The following is a 15,616-nucleotide window of genomic DNA, read 5'->3' as shown; positions in this document are numbered from 1 at the left end:
CTGCCCATCGTGCCCAATGGGAAAGACGGTACTGGTCTGTATGCAAATAGAGCTCACAGGGAGAAAGGTATAATTTGTCTGAAACAATATTTCTGAACCCCACATTACTGCAAAGATTTATGTTTATAACAGTTTCCAAACTAGCATAACCAATTATGTTGTGCTTGGGTTTTAGGAGCCAGTACCACAGTCACAATACTATGGGGGAAATTTACTAAGCTAAATACGCCTATTTTAGGCTTTTTGTCTTGGCTTTAGCCTGCACAGATCAGTTATATCCGTGCAGGCTTTAGTGTAAAAAAATAGATGAAATGAATAAATAACTATAAAAAAATGGCGTGGGGTGTCCCCGTACAGCCGTAACCAACCCCAGGATCAAAAAGGTCCCCTGGATTTTTTTTAATCCAGGCTCCTGGGCAGTTCCTGGTTCCCAAAATATGAGGGACAAAACAAGTAGGGGACCCCTTTATTTCGAGAACCAGCATCAGGCCCAACCAGCCATCAGGGTAATGACACATCCGGGGGAGACTTTTTATACAAGTCCCCCCCGGCCAAGTCATTTACCCCCTGACCGGTCAGCCTCACCAGGGTCCTCCAGCGTAGATCGCGTCCTCTTCAATTCATGTAGGCATCTACATACTTGGCAAAACAAAAAAAATGTCATGTACATGATCCCTGCACACACTGGAGAGAACCCGCAGCATGTTAGTTTGCTTTCTATGGCTCAGCCTCCTGAATAGTGCTATTGGACGCCTAGCGGCTCCTGACTGGCAGCTAGACTTCAGTGCTTGCAGGGATCGAGTACATTGCAGTTTTTTGTTTTGCCAAGTACGTGGATGCCTCCATGGATGGAAGAGGACATGATCTATACCAGAGGACCCTGGTGAGTATGGTTTCCTTCCACAGGTGCCCAATTGGATTATCTTCTGGATCAGCAGACGGACGGTTTTGTAGATATGTGTTAAGGTAGGTGAGTATTAGTATGTATGTGATGTATGTAATAAAGTTATACAGTAGTTTACTGGTGTGTGTATTTATTTAACTATTTGTACTGTTGTGGAACTACAAGTTCCAGCGGGCCCTTTAATGCCTTGCTTGCCAGGATTTGTGGTTCTCCAAGTTCCTGCAGGCGGTGCAGGCACCATCAGCCCGGGTGCCCACAGACCAGGGGCACTGGGGACAGCCCCAGGCTTCAGCCTGGGCAGGTAAATTCTGGAGGGGGACACCTGGTTGGGCCTGGTACTGGTTCTAGAAATACTGGGGGACCCCTACTCCTTTTGTCCCCCTATTTTGGGAAACAGGACTAGCCTTTCGAGCCTGGCGCTGGTTTTAAAAAATCTAGGGGAACCCTATTTTGTTTGCCCTGTGTATTTTTAAAACTCATACTTGGCATGCCTACGCCATTGGCCAAATATGAATCCGCAAATACATCAGATAAGTAAATCTGCCCTATTTACAATTCTTATTTCAGCAAAAATTCGACCGATGGTGGTCATATTCATTCGTATTAAGAATATGAATACAACTAAGTTGTATTTGTATTGTTAGTAAATTTCCCCCAATATGTCTAGTGTCTGATTGTGTGTCCAAATGCAGACCACAAGCTCTCACTCTGCAAAACATTGGAGCAAGTGCAGGAGTCTGTGGGAGCATTAGAAGAACCTAGTAGCGATCCTGGGCACTAATGTAAACATTGGTCCACACATACTGCAAACTTTGCAGAAGAAGCTGCTGCCACTTGGCATGTGCAGCAGCTCTGCTCTGTCTTAAACTTAATTAGGTAACCCGGAAGCTATAGTAATCATTGCCATTGGTGTCATAATTTGAGGCCACTTGTCAAGAGGAGGGTTCTGTTTGTTCGGAAACCCCCTCTGCGTTTGCCTATGGCCCTGACTGCACGTAAGATTTATCGAATCCGGCAGAACTTGCTGGGCTCGCATACGATACATCATATGCGGTCCAACCATCTCTTTACAGATAAATGTCAGGATCTGTGAGCCACAGTTACATTTATTTTCTTCATTATTTTAATTATCAATAATTTAAAATACAAATTCAAAATAATTTAGTGACAATGATTAAAATGTTCAGTGTTTAATTCCAAGCAATTTTAAAACATATAGTTAACATTAAGTTTGCTGTGTGCAGGGAGTCATCTTGGATGGATCAGTGGAAAATACTGAGAAGACCCCAGGTTCTGTAAGACAGAGAGAGAAAGTTCAGATGCAGTTAATATACAGAAGCTACAGTAAGAATCCATTAATTTTCATTAAAGTGAGAAAACAGTGAGTTTGTGCCTTAATAATGGAGCTTTCTGAAATAATGGCCCATTAGTGACTATTTGACACACACATAAGTCAGATACACATTGTAGTTAATTATCTTCTGCATCCATTATTTATACAACCACATTTTTAAATTCTGACCATTTTAGAGTCAGCTTCCCAAAAGTAAATGTAAATATTTCAGTGTTGAGTGCTCGGATCCATCGTCCAATCATCTGTAATTGACTTCTGGCTGGGAATATTGTTCGCCTGCGTGTGATTGATGGATATGTTTATACACTAGTGCTTGCAGTTCATTATTCTGCTTTATGCTGCAGATCAGCGGTGTACATTTAATCTGTCAGCTTCTTTGTATTCTGGTAAGAGACGGAAATAATGACCATAATAATCTTCTTCCCCACCAACTGTCCTACTTAAGGTTCCCATTTGTACTCTCCATCTTTCTTTCCAAACTGTCTCTTATTGTTCGTAATTTGAAAAAAAAAATAGTATTTGGAACATTCCATGCAGTCTAAGGGAGACTTTTGTTCATGTATGACTTATTCTTTATTTTACCCAACGTAAACTTGTTGTACTTGGATTATCTTTACTTTTAATATGTATTATTTAGTATTAGTTATTTTTATATTTATTATAATTTTTTGCATATTTTATTTTATTTTATTCCTTTATCATAATTTTATTCAATTTTTTTAATGCTCTCACTGTTATTGGGCCCAATTCAGACTTGCTTGCTAGACTGTGAGTTTTCGTAACCCAGCAAGCAGGTAAGCGATGCCCCATCTGAGTGAAATCTCACCGATGTGCATGGCTGCAAATGCATTTACAGCTATGCACATGATGGGAAAGCCATTCGGAAGCACTCGCGATCTAATGGTTTTCCTGTCTGTTCGTAAGCCTAGACTTACTCAGCTCTGCAAGGGCCATGGGGAAGGAGGCCACTGATGAGGTCAGCGGCCCTCCCAGAAAATGCATGGTCACTGCCCCCAAATGACCGCAGGGTGTCAATCACCCTGCAGGCATCCAGCAAAGGCTAGCCTTCGCTGCATGTCTTCATATGGAAGGCTTGCACACAACGTTCCACGCACATGCACGGCCATCTGATAATTGCTCGTGCTACGAGTCCGCAGCAGAGTGAACATGTCGGTACTTGTTTCCTTGAACGGCACCCATCGTGGGCATCGCATGTACATCGCATGCCATTATAATGGCATGCGATGCGACCGATGCGATGCCCGCGATTTTACATAGAAATGCATGGTAAAATGTAAATTGCGTCGGTCGCATCGCATGCGATGCGACCGACGCGATTACCGATTTTACATAGGGAACAATGTTAAATGGCCCAATTGACCCGATTTCACATAGGGAACCATGTTAAATGGCCCACAGACCCCAAATAGCCACCCTGAAGTGTGAAATGGCCCCTCCAATTGTTAACACCACCCCACGATCAACGTCAACCCGAAGCGTGGCGAGTGCAGCGAGCCCGCGAGGGGTGGCGGTACGCATCCTCCGACCTTTTCATACCCCCACTATCCACGTCGGCGTGGAGTTGAGAATAGAAAGTGTGGCGAGCGCAGCGAGCCCCGCGAGGGGACGCGGATACCTGTGAAGCCCGCGTGGGGAAGTGTATAGCTGTGAAGGTATCCGCGTCCGCTCGCCACGCTTCGGGCTCGGTGGCTCGCTGCGCTCGCCACACTTTCTATTCTCAACTCCACGCCGACGTGGATAGTGGGGGTATGAAAAGGTCAGAGGACGCGTACCGCCGCCCCTCGCAGGCTCGCTGCGCTCGCCACGCTTCGGGTTGACGTTGATCGTGGGGTGGCGTTAATAATTGGGGGGGCCATTTCACCCTTCAGGGTGGCTATTTGGGGTTTGTGGGCCATTTAACATTGTTCCCTATGTAAAATCGCGGTAATCGCATTGGTCGCATCGCATGCGATTTTTTGGCCACATGTGATGCGACCGACGCAATTTTTTTCCCTGCGATGCCTAAGATCAATATCGTGGGTGCCGTTCTAGGAAACAAGTACCAACATGTCTGAATCAGGCATACTGTGCAGTTTTTTTCTTATCGCTTTTTAAAAAAAAAATTATAGAAGATTCTAGATGTCATAGGGAGCAGCAGCAATTACAAAATAACTATTACCAGGCCACCACCCAATAAGTGAAGAACAAAGACCCAATGCTTGAGGAGGAGTCAGTAAAAATACCAAAAGCAGTACAACAGTGGCCTTTGCGAAAGAGTTCACTGTGGTGATGACTCAGCCTAGTTCCAGCCTACAGGAGAAGAAAGGTACCAGGCATCTGTAATATGGCAGGTTTACACGAAGCCACCATTCACATTGACTAGTGCCAGTGTTTATTTTCACAAACATATGGTTTGGGACAGAGCTGTGGCCAGCATGTATACAACTGTGCATGGAGGTGAATTGACACATTTCATTCTGTGCACCCACTTGCATACCTTTCAATTTTCTTATGTGCCCAGTCGGAACTCATGTGCGGCCTGCCATGCGTGTGTCTAAAATGGGGAGTGGCTTCTGAGATATGGTCATGGCTTCACAGAATGTCTGCTGTTACTAAGCCATGCCCTGTTTCTCCACTGTGGGACATGACCAGCGCTGTGAGAGCTGCTGGCCATGTCCCCTGTCCAGGGGTTAAAGTGGGGGGGAACGGGGTGGAACTGAGTTCCACTACCTCTAATGGTGAGGTGGAACATTAGAACCTCCAGCTTGGTCCTGCACAGTAATTCTCACAGAAAAGCATTTTAGTTTGCAGGGGGATGCCAAAAACCCTACCATTCGCCCTGTCTCTGCCCAATGGGGGTAGGGGAGGGGGGGGTAATTAGGTGGCATAGAGAAATGAGTTCCCCCACCTCTGCATGACCGCCTTGAGCCCTGCCTGTACCTCTACCTCCCTTGAATAGACACTGTGCTTATGCCTCCACCCCACCGTGGGACAATGCCAGCCAGCCAACAAAAATTGGATGGTCCCACAGAGATCGGGACAATTGTGAGGTATTTTGTTCAGATTTTCACTTTTTTTTAAGTGGCAATCAACTACATGGCAAAATCAACCTGGTTTTTCAGTGTAAATTATAGTACTACAACTCACCCATAGCTGCACACATACAGAGTGATGGTGGGCGACCTAGGCAGCAAATCATATGATTCACGCTCAATTGCATCATCATGGCCCCATCCTCCACTTCACAGTGCTGGTAATTGCTGCATTCTGTAGTAGAGACTGGGTCCACGATGATGCAATCATCCTGTCCACTGTCTCTGCAATCCCTAATAGTAACAGGGTAAAGGTGAAACTCAACAGTCCTAGCGTGCATGTGAGAATGTAGGTTCACAGAGAAGGCAATTGAACAGAAGTGGAGGGATGTGAAAGGAATCTGGGAATCAGCCAACTGTCAAGCCATCAATTTTGTATTATTTAGCTATGCACACCATTTGTCCTGTACTGCAATTCATCTAGTCAGCTTACATGGTTGTGTATGTTCCCTCTCCTAGGTAATATATGCAATGGGCATATGCTCTTTACCCCACTAACAAAGATAGATCAATGTTCACTAGACCTAGAAACTGTTCTTACAACACTGAGTATTGTTCAGCAGGCAAAACTTACTCTTGTAGCAAGTGGGCACTGTGAAATTTCCATCTTGGCAGTGGCTTTCCACGGTGTATGCACATTTATCTTCCTTGTTCTTGCAGTAATAGGTCAGGATGTCCCCATGCTGTATCTGTTGCTGGGCAATTTCATCTACCCGAGTCTTTCTCCCATTATGCAACACTGTGGCCTTTGGTGTTGTAACATGACATGGAGCTGTAAGTTATCACAGTGAAAAACCACGTTATTGAACTAAAAATCTGTCCCAGGTTTATCTTTTTATTCAGAATTAATACAGAGCTACAGAGACATGTCTTGTATGAAGGTCCTACCCCGGCAGACTGGTTTTTGGGTCCATTTTTCATCCTTGTCACAGTATGAACTCCTGGGGCCATCCAAAGAATAAGGTGGGTTACAGCCATAAGTAACTACTTCTTTATAATTGTACTTCCGGTATGGGGAAAAGCTCATGTACCCGTTGAGTATTTCTGTTGGGCGTTGGCATTTTACATCTGTGTGAATACAGAACATATAGTTGACATAAAGATTTATGTACTAAGTTATACAATCCAAGGTTACAAAGGAACAGTTACAGTTGGATTGTTGCGTTTGCCATGAATATGATATATTACACAAAGTAACAATACTCTCCTGTGGCACACTGTACAGAAGTGATTCAGACCACAGATTTAACAATGACTGTAGGATGCACTAACAAGAGAAATCATCTGACTATAGTATAAAGAATTTGGTGGATTATCAATCTCCGCAAAGCAGACTAAAAACAATTGAAGGGGTACTAACAAGTACTACCTCATTCACAAACAAATTAGAGACAGAAATATACTTCTACATAAGATGAATATACATTTCGCTTTACCCATTTAAATATATACAATTGAAATTGATATATATTGGTTATATGATGTAAACTAGTCAGTATAGGATAGCATCTCGATTCTTAGGAATCTCAAGTGATAATCTAATATTTAGATGGAGTAATAAAAACCCATCAGGAATTTAATTATTGTATACTACATATTTTATATTTTACAAACCACGAATTAAGGAATAATAGACTTTTCTAATGTTTTACTTTATCTGCTTAGTGCTATTTTTCTAGGAAAGCCGGAGAGGAGTTGCATTGGGGGTGGAGCTGTGGGAAGATCTTGGGTGGGGGCCGTGTGGCAGATCATCATGGGAGTGTAGTCTAATTTTTTTTTTTTAAAGATATCATGGAATAGTGTTCCACTGCAATCTGTCTGAAAATACTCCTGCTTCTATGTAGATGCTTTTAATATAATTGAAAAATGATTTACTAATGTTTAAATGCATTCTAATAACAGTTAATTATTATAGGAGAATTATTTCTGTGGTTCTAGATGCACCCCAAGGAAAATGCTACTGTAATGTTCTTAAAAGACGATTAAAGTATTTGTATTACTGACAAAAGTTGTTTTTGTTTTCTTTGATATTTATTAAAATGTTTTAGCATAACTAGGTTCATCAATCAGTTGCTGTCTGTACAATAAGCAATTTTGTGGAATATATCAAAGAGGAAGAGTACTTGACCATTTACATGAACTAGAAGAGTTTGTCTAAGCCGGGGTGTCCAAACTTTTTGCGACGAGGGCCAGATTTAGTCAAGTGTAAATGTGTGGGGGCCGACCATTCAGCCTGACATTCTTTGAATCATTAATCACATCAGAATGGTCCCCCACTCTGCCCCCATTCACTCTATGTCCCCCAGCCTGCCCCTTCACTGTATTTCCCCCAGCCTGCCCCAATTCACTTTATGTCTCCCAGCCTGCCCCTCCTTCACTGTATGTCCCCTATTCACTGTATGTTCCCCACTCTGCACCCATTCACTGTGTCTCCCTTCTCTTAATGTCCATCAGTGCCTCCATTCATTGTATGTCCCCAAGCCTGACCCTCCTTCACTGTATGACTCCCATTCACTATTTACCCCACTCTGCCCCCATTCACTATATGTTTCACAGCCCCTTGTGTGAGCCAGAGGAAGGAGAGGCAAAGCAGGCACTGCAAGGACAGTAGATGCTTGGGCTCCCACTGCTGCCCTCCTCCGCTCTGCATGTTACGGGAGCAAGCTTTCCCCTTGCTGCCCTCCTCCCCAAACACTGCTGTCACTGTGATTGTGGAGTAGGGTGATATACAATTGCAACACATCTGACTGTGGTGGCCGGCACCTCCTCACTGCAGGAGACAGCAAGGTAAAGGCGTGCTTGCTGGGGTCCCACCTTTAGTGTCCTGTGCTGTGCTTACCACATCTGATGTTCTGCCCGCTTCCAGCTGGAGACTGCGGGCCACTTGAAATGACAGCCCGGGCCGCAATTGGCCCCCGTGCCTGACTTTGGGCATGCCTGGTCTAAGCTATGTGTGTATTGGATTGTTAGGGTAACCAAATTCTTATACAGCATGCTTGGATGTCACATGACACATGGCTTCTTTCCTTACCACGGCATTCTGGTAATTCACTCCAGGTTCCATTTTCTCTACAGGTGGCATTCTCATTTCCGAATAAGGCGTAGTTTGGCAAGCAGCTGTATCTCACCATATCTAGGTAGGCAGAAATATTTCCTTCTCTTGGTCTGTAGTGAATAAGTTGCCCAAATGTTGGTATCACAGGATATGGGCATGTCATCTCTTGAAGGGGGAAAGAACATTTATGAATGGTTTGGGGTTTCAGTTTATGGGGGGGGGGGGTACAGTACTACATGGTATAGAAACTAGTGACTGTGGCCTTACTTATGGGAATTAACTGTAATCTAAATTGCAGCCTGACCAACATTTTGAATGGTCACAAGATCTAGTTATTTAGCATAAATAAACAAAACGTGCTAAGTAGTCATCAAGGTTTACCAAGTAAAATCTTTCATAACCCTTAAATAAAATGAATGATAGGAAGGTAAAATATTAATGTGACAGATGCAAGTTTAATCTCATTATCTGCAATATAGACTTATATAAAGAACACATGACAAATCAGTGTTATGAAAAATAATAGTAATAATAATTATATATATATATATATATATATATATATATATATATATATATATATATATATATATGTGTATATATAAAAATAAATCCCGGCACTCTAGCAGTGGAGCTGCAGAGACTTAGGTGTGCTTCAATCCTAATTGGGAAATGTATAGCCAACAAACATGAAGTCACTCTAAGCTTTTCAAAACTGCACGGCGGCATTATATACAATAAATGAGATGACACTGGTAAGGTGCAAATCGACGTTTCGGGCGGGTAGCCCTTTATCAAGTCTTTCACCTTCTGATTCTCTCACCCTATTATATTTCACCCTGGGTTTGCATTGTGTTAAACAACTACATGGTTTCTTTTATGCCAAATTTTTAGCTAATCGCTTCTGTCTAACTTTTGTCTTCCATTGGAATCTTTAATGTATTGCCTATTTTCCTAGAGGAATTACTGGATGTCATCTGACTCACTATTCTGTCTTCACCAATAATATATTGTGTTTGTATGGTTGCTTTTTGTCTCTGTGTCCGCCCCCTCCCCCTTCCTCCATTTACCTATTTTTATTATGTGTTCTTTTATATATATCAAGGAGTCATTTGCCATTTGGTTTGTCACAATCTTATTCTACTTGTGTTCACCAATGACAATAAACCAAAGTATATAATATTGCTAGTGCTATTACCATTCTACCCATAGCAATTATCTGATCTATTGCAACAGTAAAGAAGAAACATCTACTATTTTTATGTGTTCCTTTATTGCTAAACAATTGCATTTTCAACATATTCATGACCAATATTGCAATTATTGTGTTCTTTATTTAAACACATATTGCAATCCCTAAAAGTGACTGTAAACACTCCGCTTTTATTGTTCCATCAAAAAGACTGAGTTTGCTTCAATGCAAAAGAGTGCACCAGTGCACTTATGTAAATATCACACATTTGTCCCAGGCAACAGATGTTCAAGGGAATCAATTAAAGGTTTTTATATAATTGTACCCAGAACCAGAGGCGTAACTAGAACTTTGTGGGCCACATAGCAAAAAAAATTGAAGCCCCCCCCCCCCCCAACTCAGGATTCCAGGGTGGCTATTGTTTTGACACCAGCCCACAAAACCACACTCTGCGCCGCCGTTACCTTGTATTACTCTGTGGGTTCCAGGCAGGGGCTGGCAGAGGTGGGGTTGAGGACGGTAGGTGCTTCAGCCCACCACATAGCGGCAGGACTCTATTTATTTATTGTATCTCCCTCATACATGCAATACAGCTCTCATACATACATACATACATACATACATACATACATACTGTGCTGTTCTCATACATACATACATACATACATGCACACATACTATGCTGCTCATTCATACATTGCAGCTCTCATACATGCATACATACAGTGCAGCTCTCATGCATACATACTGTGCTGCTCTCATACATACATATGTGCATGCATACAGTGCAGCTCTCATACATACATACATACATACATACATACATACATACATGCATACTGTGCAGCTCACATTCATAAATACAGTGCAGCTCTCATACATACATACACACATACATACATACATACATACATACATACATACATACAGTACATGTATACTGTGCTGCTCATGCATACATACATACATACATACATACATACATGCATACATACATACATACAGTGCAGCTCTCATACATACATACATACATACATGCAAACTGTGCAGCTCACATTCATACATTCATACATACAGTGCAGCTCTCATACATACATACACACATACATACATACATGCATACAGTACATGTATACTGTGCTGCTCATGCATGCATACATACATACATACATACATACTGTGCAACTCACATACATACATACATACATACATACATACATACATACATACATACATACATACATATGTACTTTTTCCATATTCTCACCACCCCGTGCCACAGAACTTACTGCAGGCCAAGTTGTGTTGGAGGTTTGCAATTCTGCAAACTCCTGATGTGCTGGCTGCGGGGGCCAGGCGGAGCGCTTATAGTCTTGGGGCAGGAGGGGCGCCTCGGTGGCAACAGTGGCTCATGATGCCAGCGGCGGGGCACTTCGTTCTGCTGGCGATGGAGGGGAGAACGGCTTCCAGTTGCTGCTCCTCTGGCGCTAGCGCTGGAAGGGAGACAGCTGAGCTTCCTCGTTTTGCTGCGCGGGTGCTGGCTGGCTGTGTAGGGGGGAAAGGGAGGGGACAGGAGGCGGCTTCCTGTTTCTGCCGCAGGCTCCTCTATGGTGCAGGCGGTGTAGGGGGGAGAGGGTCCGGCTTCCTGTTTCTGCTGCAGGGCAGCCAGGCTCCTCTATCGTGCTGGCGAGGGAAGGATGTTGCCTCCCAAAGCCCGACCAATAAATTAAATAAATAACAGAGTACAGGGTGCAGGTGTGCTTGCTGGGTCTGCGGGCCCCCGAAACGGCCGGGCCCCATAGCAACTGCACCCCCTGCACCTACTATAGTTACGCCACTGCCCAGAACTGTTAGGTTAGAGGTTAGCAACTATTTTTATGGACAGTGTGATAGGGCTGCAGGGTTTGCTGATATTGATTACTGGAACATTTGTTGATCATAATGCAATTAGGACTGTTGGATTAAAGGGACATCACTGTTTCAATAGCAACTGGAAGTCATGAAGGATCATATAGTTATAGAGTTCAAAGAAAAGGGTTATCACACGTAATAATTATCAATATATCAATATAATTGCTTAATTGCATCAAGTCAATGTATTACTACATTTAGTCACAATTATAAAGCTAACTTCAGTGTATTGTTCTACCAAATGTATGTGGCAGAAGCCCAGTTATTCAATTTTATTATTAATTTTTTTGTGTCCTCTCTCTTAAACCTAAAAAGGTGGATTCTAGCCTAGATTGCTGGGGATATGGTCGCTAAGCGACCATATACCCGTGTGTACGGGGCGACTGTCACCAGGATCGCGCTCCTGCGACCAGCCCTAGGGTGGTCACTGGTCGGAGGAGCATGCTCCTGCAATCAGCTGTTTCCCCCTGCAGAGAGTCTCCTTTTTATCAGCGACCATCTCTGGTCGCTGATGAAAACGGGACACCGAGCAATATCTCAGCAATCATATTGCTCCCTGTGTACAGAGCTTAAAAGAAAAGAGAAAACCTGTTGTATTTACACCTGTGTATATTTACTGTGTTTCATCTGAGAATCCCTGCATCTCTGTTGTGTTGCGGAGAAGGGATGACAAGGGTGCTACTGAAGATTGGTGTCAGAGCAAAAAGTCAAACCAAGGGCCTGATTCAGACCTGTTCGCTAAGCTGTGTATATCTGCAGCCTAGCAAACAGGTCAGCGCCGCCCTGCCAAACTTAGCTGGCGGCGAGGATCACCCTCGCCTCCAGAAAAACTAAGATAATCAATACTTGCTATCCTTGTCCTTTTATTTCTATGTTTTTCTATTTTAATATTTTAATGACCATTTATTTAATAACTTAGTATATCTATTTTTAGACATTTGAATACTGATTTTATTGCATCTGTCCCTAGAAGTCTTTTTACTTGTTTTATAGCTATGTATACTTATTGATATATCAGTAATTATTGCACCAGTCATTTTTTAGAAGCAACCAGGGGGAATATAAACAATTAGTCATCACATTTTTATTCACTGGCTGCATTTTTAATCTGCGCAATTTACCATTACTTTTATGTTACTAGTCTTCTGAGTGCCAGTTGTTTGTGAGTATATGTATATATATATCAAGAATACTTTTGGAGTGCGCAAACCAATATACATATGGTACCACTCAAATCAATAATTAATACAATCAGGAAGATAACCAACGGGTTTCGTCAAACCGACTTCATCAGGGGTAGCACCGATCAAAAGATCGTGAAACAATGATCCAGAATTCAGAACATGCTCTTATCGCTCTTATCATCCACTAACTGAAAGTTAGTTAGTGGATGAGAAGGCTGCTATTCTCAGAGTGTCCAGATCAATTTGGGATACTGTGTCTCACCTTAGAAGAGTTTACCCTATTATATACAATCAAAACAACCTAAAAAATTGAGTACATCTACTGTTACATGTAGATTTTCTAGACTCTTAATATACAGCGATAAGAGCATGTTCTGAAATCTGGATCATTGTTTCACGATCTTTTGATCGGTGCTACCACAGATGAAGTCGGTTTGATGAAACCCGTCAGTTATCTTTTGAAATAAAAGAATATTAATTTTAACGGATTGTGCATTTTATTGCGAATACATCCAATGATGGATATATGAAGATTCTCTCCACAATTTTTTTCTGATTGTATTAATTATTGATTTGGGTGGTACCATATGTATATTGGTTTGCGCACTCCAAAAATATTCTTGCTGTGTTTTTATCTGTTGTCCCTTACTAACAGAAGGGATTTGAAGGTGCTGCATTTAAGAAATAGCACAATACAGAGTCAACCCCCGATTATTTATATATGCTTGGTTGGTTATATATGAATGCTTGGTTGGTGGAAGTGCTGGTTAGCCTGCTGCACATTGTGACGCCGTCTGGCCTGGGACAATGACAGCTTCCGGTTTCAGACGCCGGGCTCATGATGCTGAGCAGGTGAGTTCTCTCATTGCAAATCGTATGTGCAGGTGTTTTTAATTGTTTTCTGGGGGGGTGTCTTGTGGGGGTATATAAATGTTGTTTGTAACTGTGCAGTCTGTGTGCTGCTGTCCCTGACGACGGGGGAAACCTCGAAACCGTTGGACCAATAAAGGACCTTTTAACTAACCCTGAGTGAGTGCCGCTTTCGTTGGAGTACTGTTTGGATTATCATCTTTGTTGATTATTCGAGGAAGGCACCTTAGCACTTGTCATTTTGTGCTTCATTTGCACTCAGTCACTTACGAGTGCCGGACTCTCCTGTCTCTGCATTAGTTATGGACTCTTTCATTCATTTGACTGAGGCACCATCTCTAGTCATGGCACCGTGATTCTGCAAAACAGATCTTCTGCATCAAGTATCCACCCATACCTGAAGACACATTGAACTTTGCAGAACTGTGCGGTTTCATACCCCGGTGGGGTTTCAGCAGCAGTATTTCTTATCAACATCGATTAATTTCCTGGCATTATTTCCATCATGCTAGCAGCCAGCCAAGAAATGGAACAGGCCCTGGAATTCTTACAGTTGGATATGCGAGAAACAGTAAGCTTATCCGATATAGAAGCTGAAGCAATTCTATCCAAACTACACATGGATGATGATCCAGTGGTACAAAGTCCAGAGGACTCTTATAAATATTTACTACGTCTAAAACAAAAAGAGTGTGACTACAAGTACCACAGCATAAGCCTCTCAGACTATTACAAAAGTAAGCTCATCCCTACGGGTTTAGAATAAAAAATACCCCCACCATCGGGCGTAACAACATCAACTTCTGTCGCCGATGGTTAGGAGTTCTGAACAAATGTTCTATGGATTTGCTGCTCCTTGTGATAGAGGAGGCATCCAGAGAGGAAAAGGCGTGCCAGCTCAAAATCGAGGAGTTTGAGAAGGTTCACTTACCCATAATGTCACAGGACACCGATAACCAATGGCTGTCAAAATTACAGACCCAAATGGACGTATACAAAAAAAACCTAATTGCCTTCAAGCGAGAAAAACTTAAAAAGGTTCAGATGGACTATGAACAAAAACGGGTATATGACTGGTTGGGGAACAACAAGCCTATGGGCAGACCAAAGCCATATCGCAAAAGAGCACAACGTGGCCAAAGGGACAACATCGACAGCTCAGGTGCCTCTGCTGGAGATACGACCACCTCCAATGATGAGAGTGGCCCTTTAGGTGCACAGACAAGAGCAATGCTCAAAAAGCCCACCGTCGGAGAACAAGGAGGGTGGGGCAAAACAGCCGCGACCAAAAGAGGGACCAGAAAAGGCAGGGCTGCCAAAACCAGGACCTAGTTTTCAACCTGTCTAATACCGTATTGTCCGCAGCCGAGATACAAGTGTTGGCAAAAGGACTTTCATTTGTCCCTACAAAACAACTTGATCCTTTCCAATGGAAAGTAGATACTTTTAAACTGAACCGTACATTACGCCTGAAGGACTACTTTGGCAAAAAACAGCCAAATCAATCGGATACAGCTCATGAAGAGATACCACCTCAATTAAAAAAGATTGCAAAAAGGTCAAAATTTGACCCTATGACTATGAATCCCTCTATTCGAACATTTTCCCGTTTAATGGATCAACAAGTTGAAACATTACAAGAGAGACCTATAAGTGGTCCCAGGGAGGACAATCTAACTACAGAGGAAAGAACAGCCCTTAAGTCCCTATCATCCCAAAGGGACATTGTTATAAGAGGGGCAGATAAGGGCGGAGCAGTCGTGGTACAGAGCATACATGATTACCGCAAAGAGTGTAACCGCCAGTTGGAGGACTCTGTCACCTATTTACACCTCAAGAAGGATCCGACTTGGACCTATAAGGCGGAACTTGTCGCAGTGCTATGTGAGGCTGTTAGAATGGGAGAGATCTCAGCGGATCTGAAGACCGCTCTAACAGTGGACTATCCGATTGTGCCTTTATTTTATTCCATCCCAAAGGTCCACAAGGGCCTGAAGGACCCCCCTGGTCGACCTATCATTTCGGCCAGGGGGTCCTTATACCAGCCAGTCTCC

At 42.9% G+C, this 15,616-nt stretch overlaps 1 protein-coding gene across 1 annotated transcript in view; it reads right to left on the bottom strand.

The window, feature by feature from the left end:
* Positions 1-2,078: 2,078 nt before the first annotated feature.
* Positions 2,079-15,616, bottom strand: part of APOH (apolipoprotein H) — a 55,215-nt gene continuing 41,677 nt past the window's right edge. Inside the window, exons 5-8 of the mRNA XM_083148200.1 lie at positions 8,382-8,570; positions 6,239-6,418; positions 5,925-6,122; positions 2,079-2,197 (exon numbers count right to left, since the gene is read on the bottom strand). Of these exons, the coding sequence (XP_083004326.1) occupies positions 2,130-2,197; positions 5,925-6,122; positions 6,239-6,418; positions 8,382-8,570 (635 nt within the window). The 3' untranslated portion in view covers positions 2,079-2,129. The remainder of the gene's footprint in view (positions 2,198-5,924; positions 6,123-6,238; positions 6,419-8,381; positions 8,571-15,616) is intronic.

Source organism: Crinia signifera, chromosome 6 (genome assembly GCF_055691185.1).
Source record: "Crinia signifera chromosome 6, ASM5569118v1, whole genome shotgun sequence".
NCBI classification, from domain to species: Eukaryota; Metazoa; Chordata; class Amphibia; order Anura; family Myobatrachidae; genus Crinia; species Crinia signifera.
The sequence above is the reverse complement of the archived record's forward strand: the minus strand, read 5'-3'. Positions and strand labels throughout refer to the sequence as shown.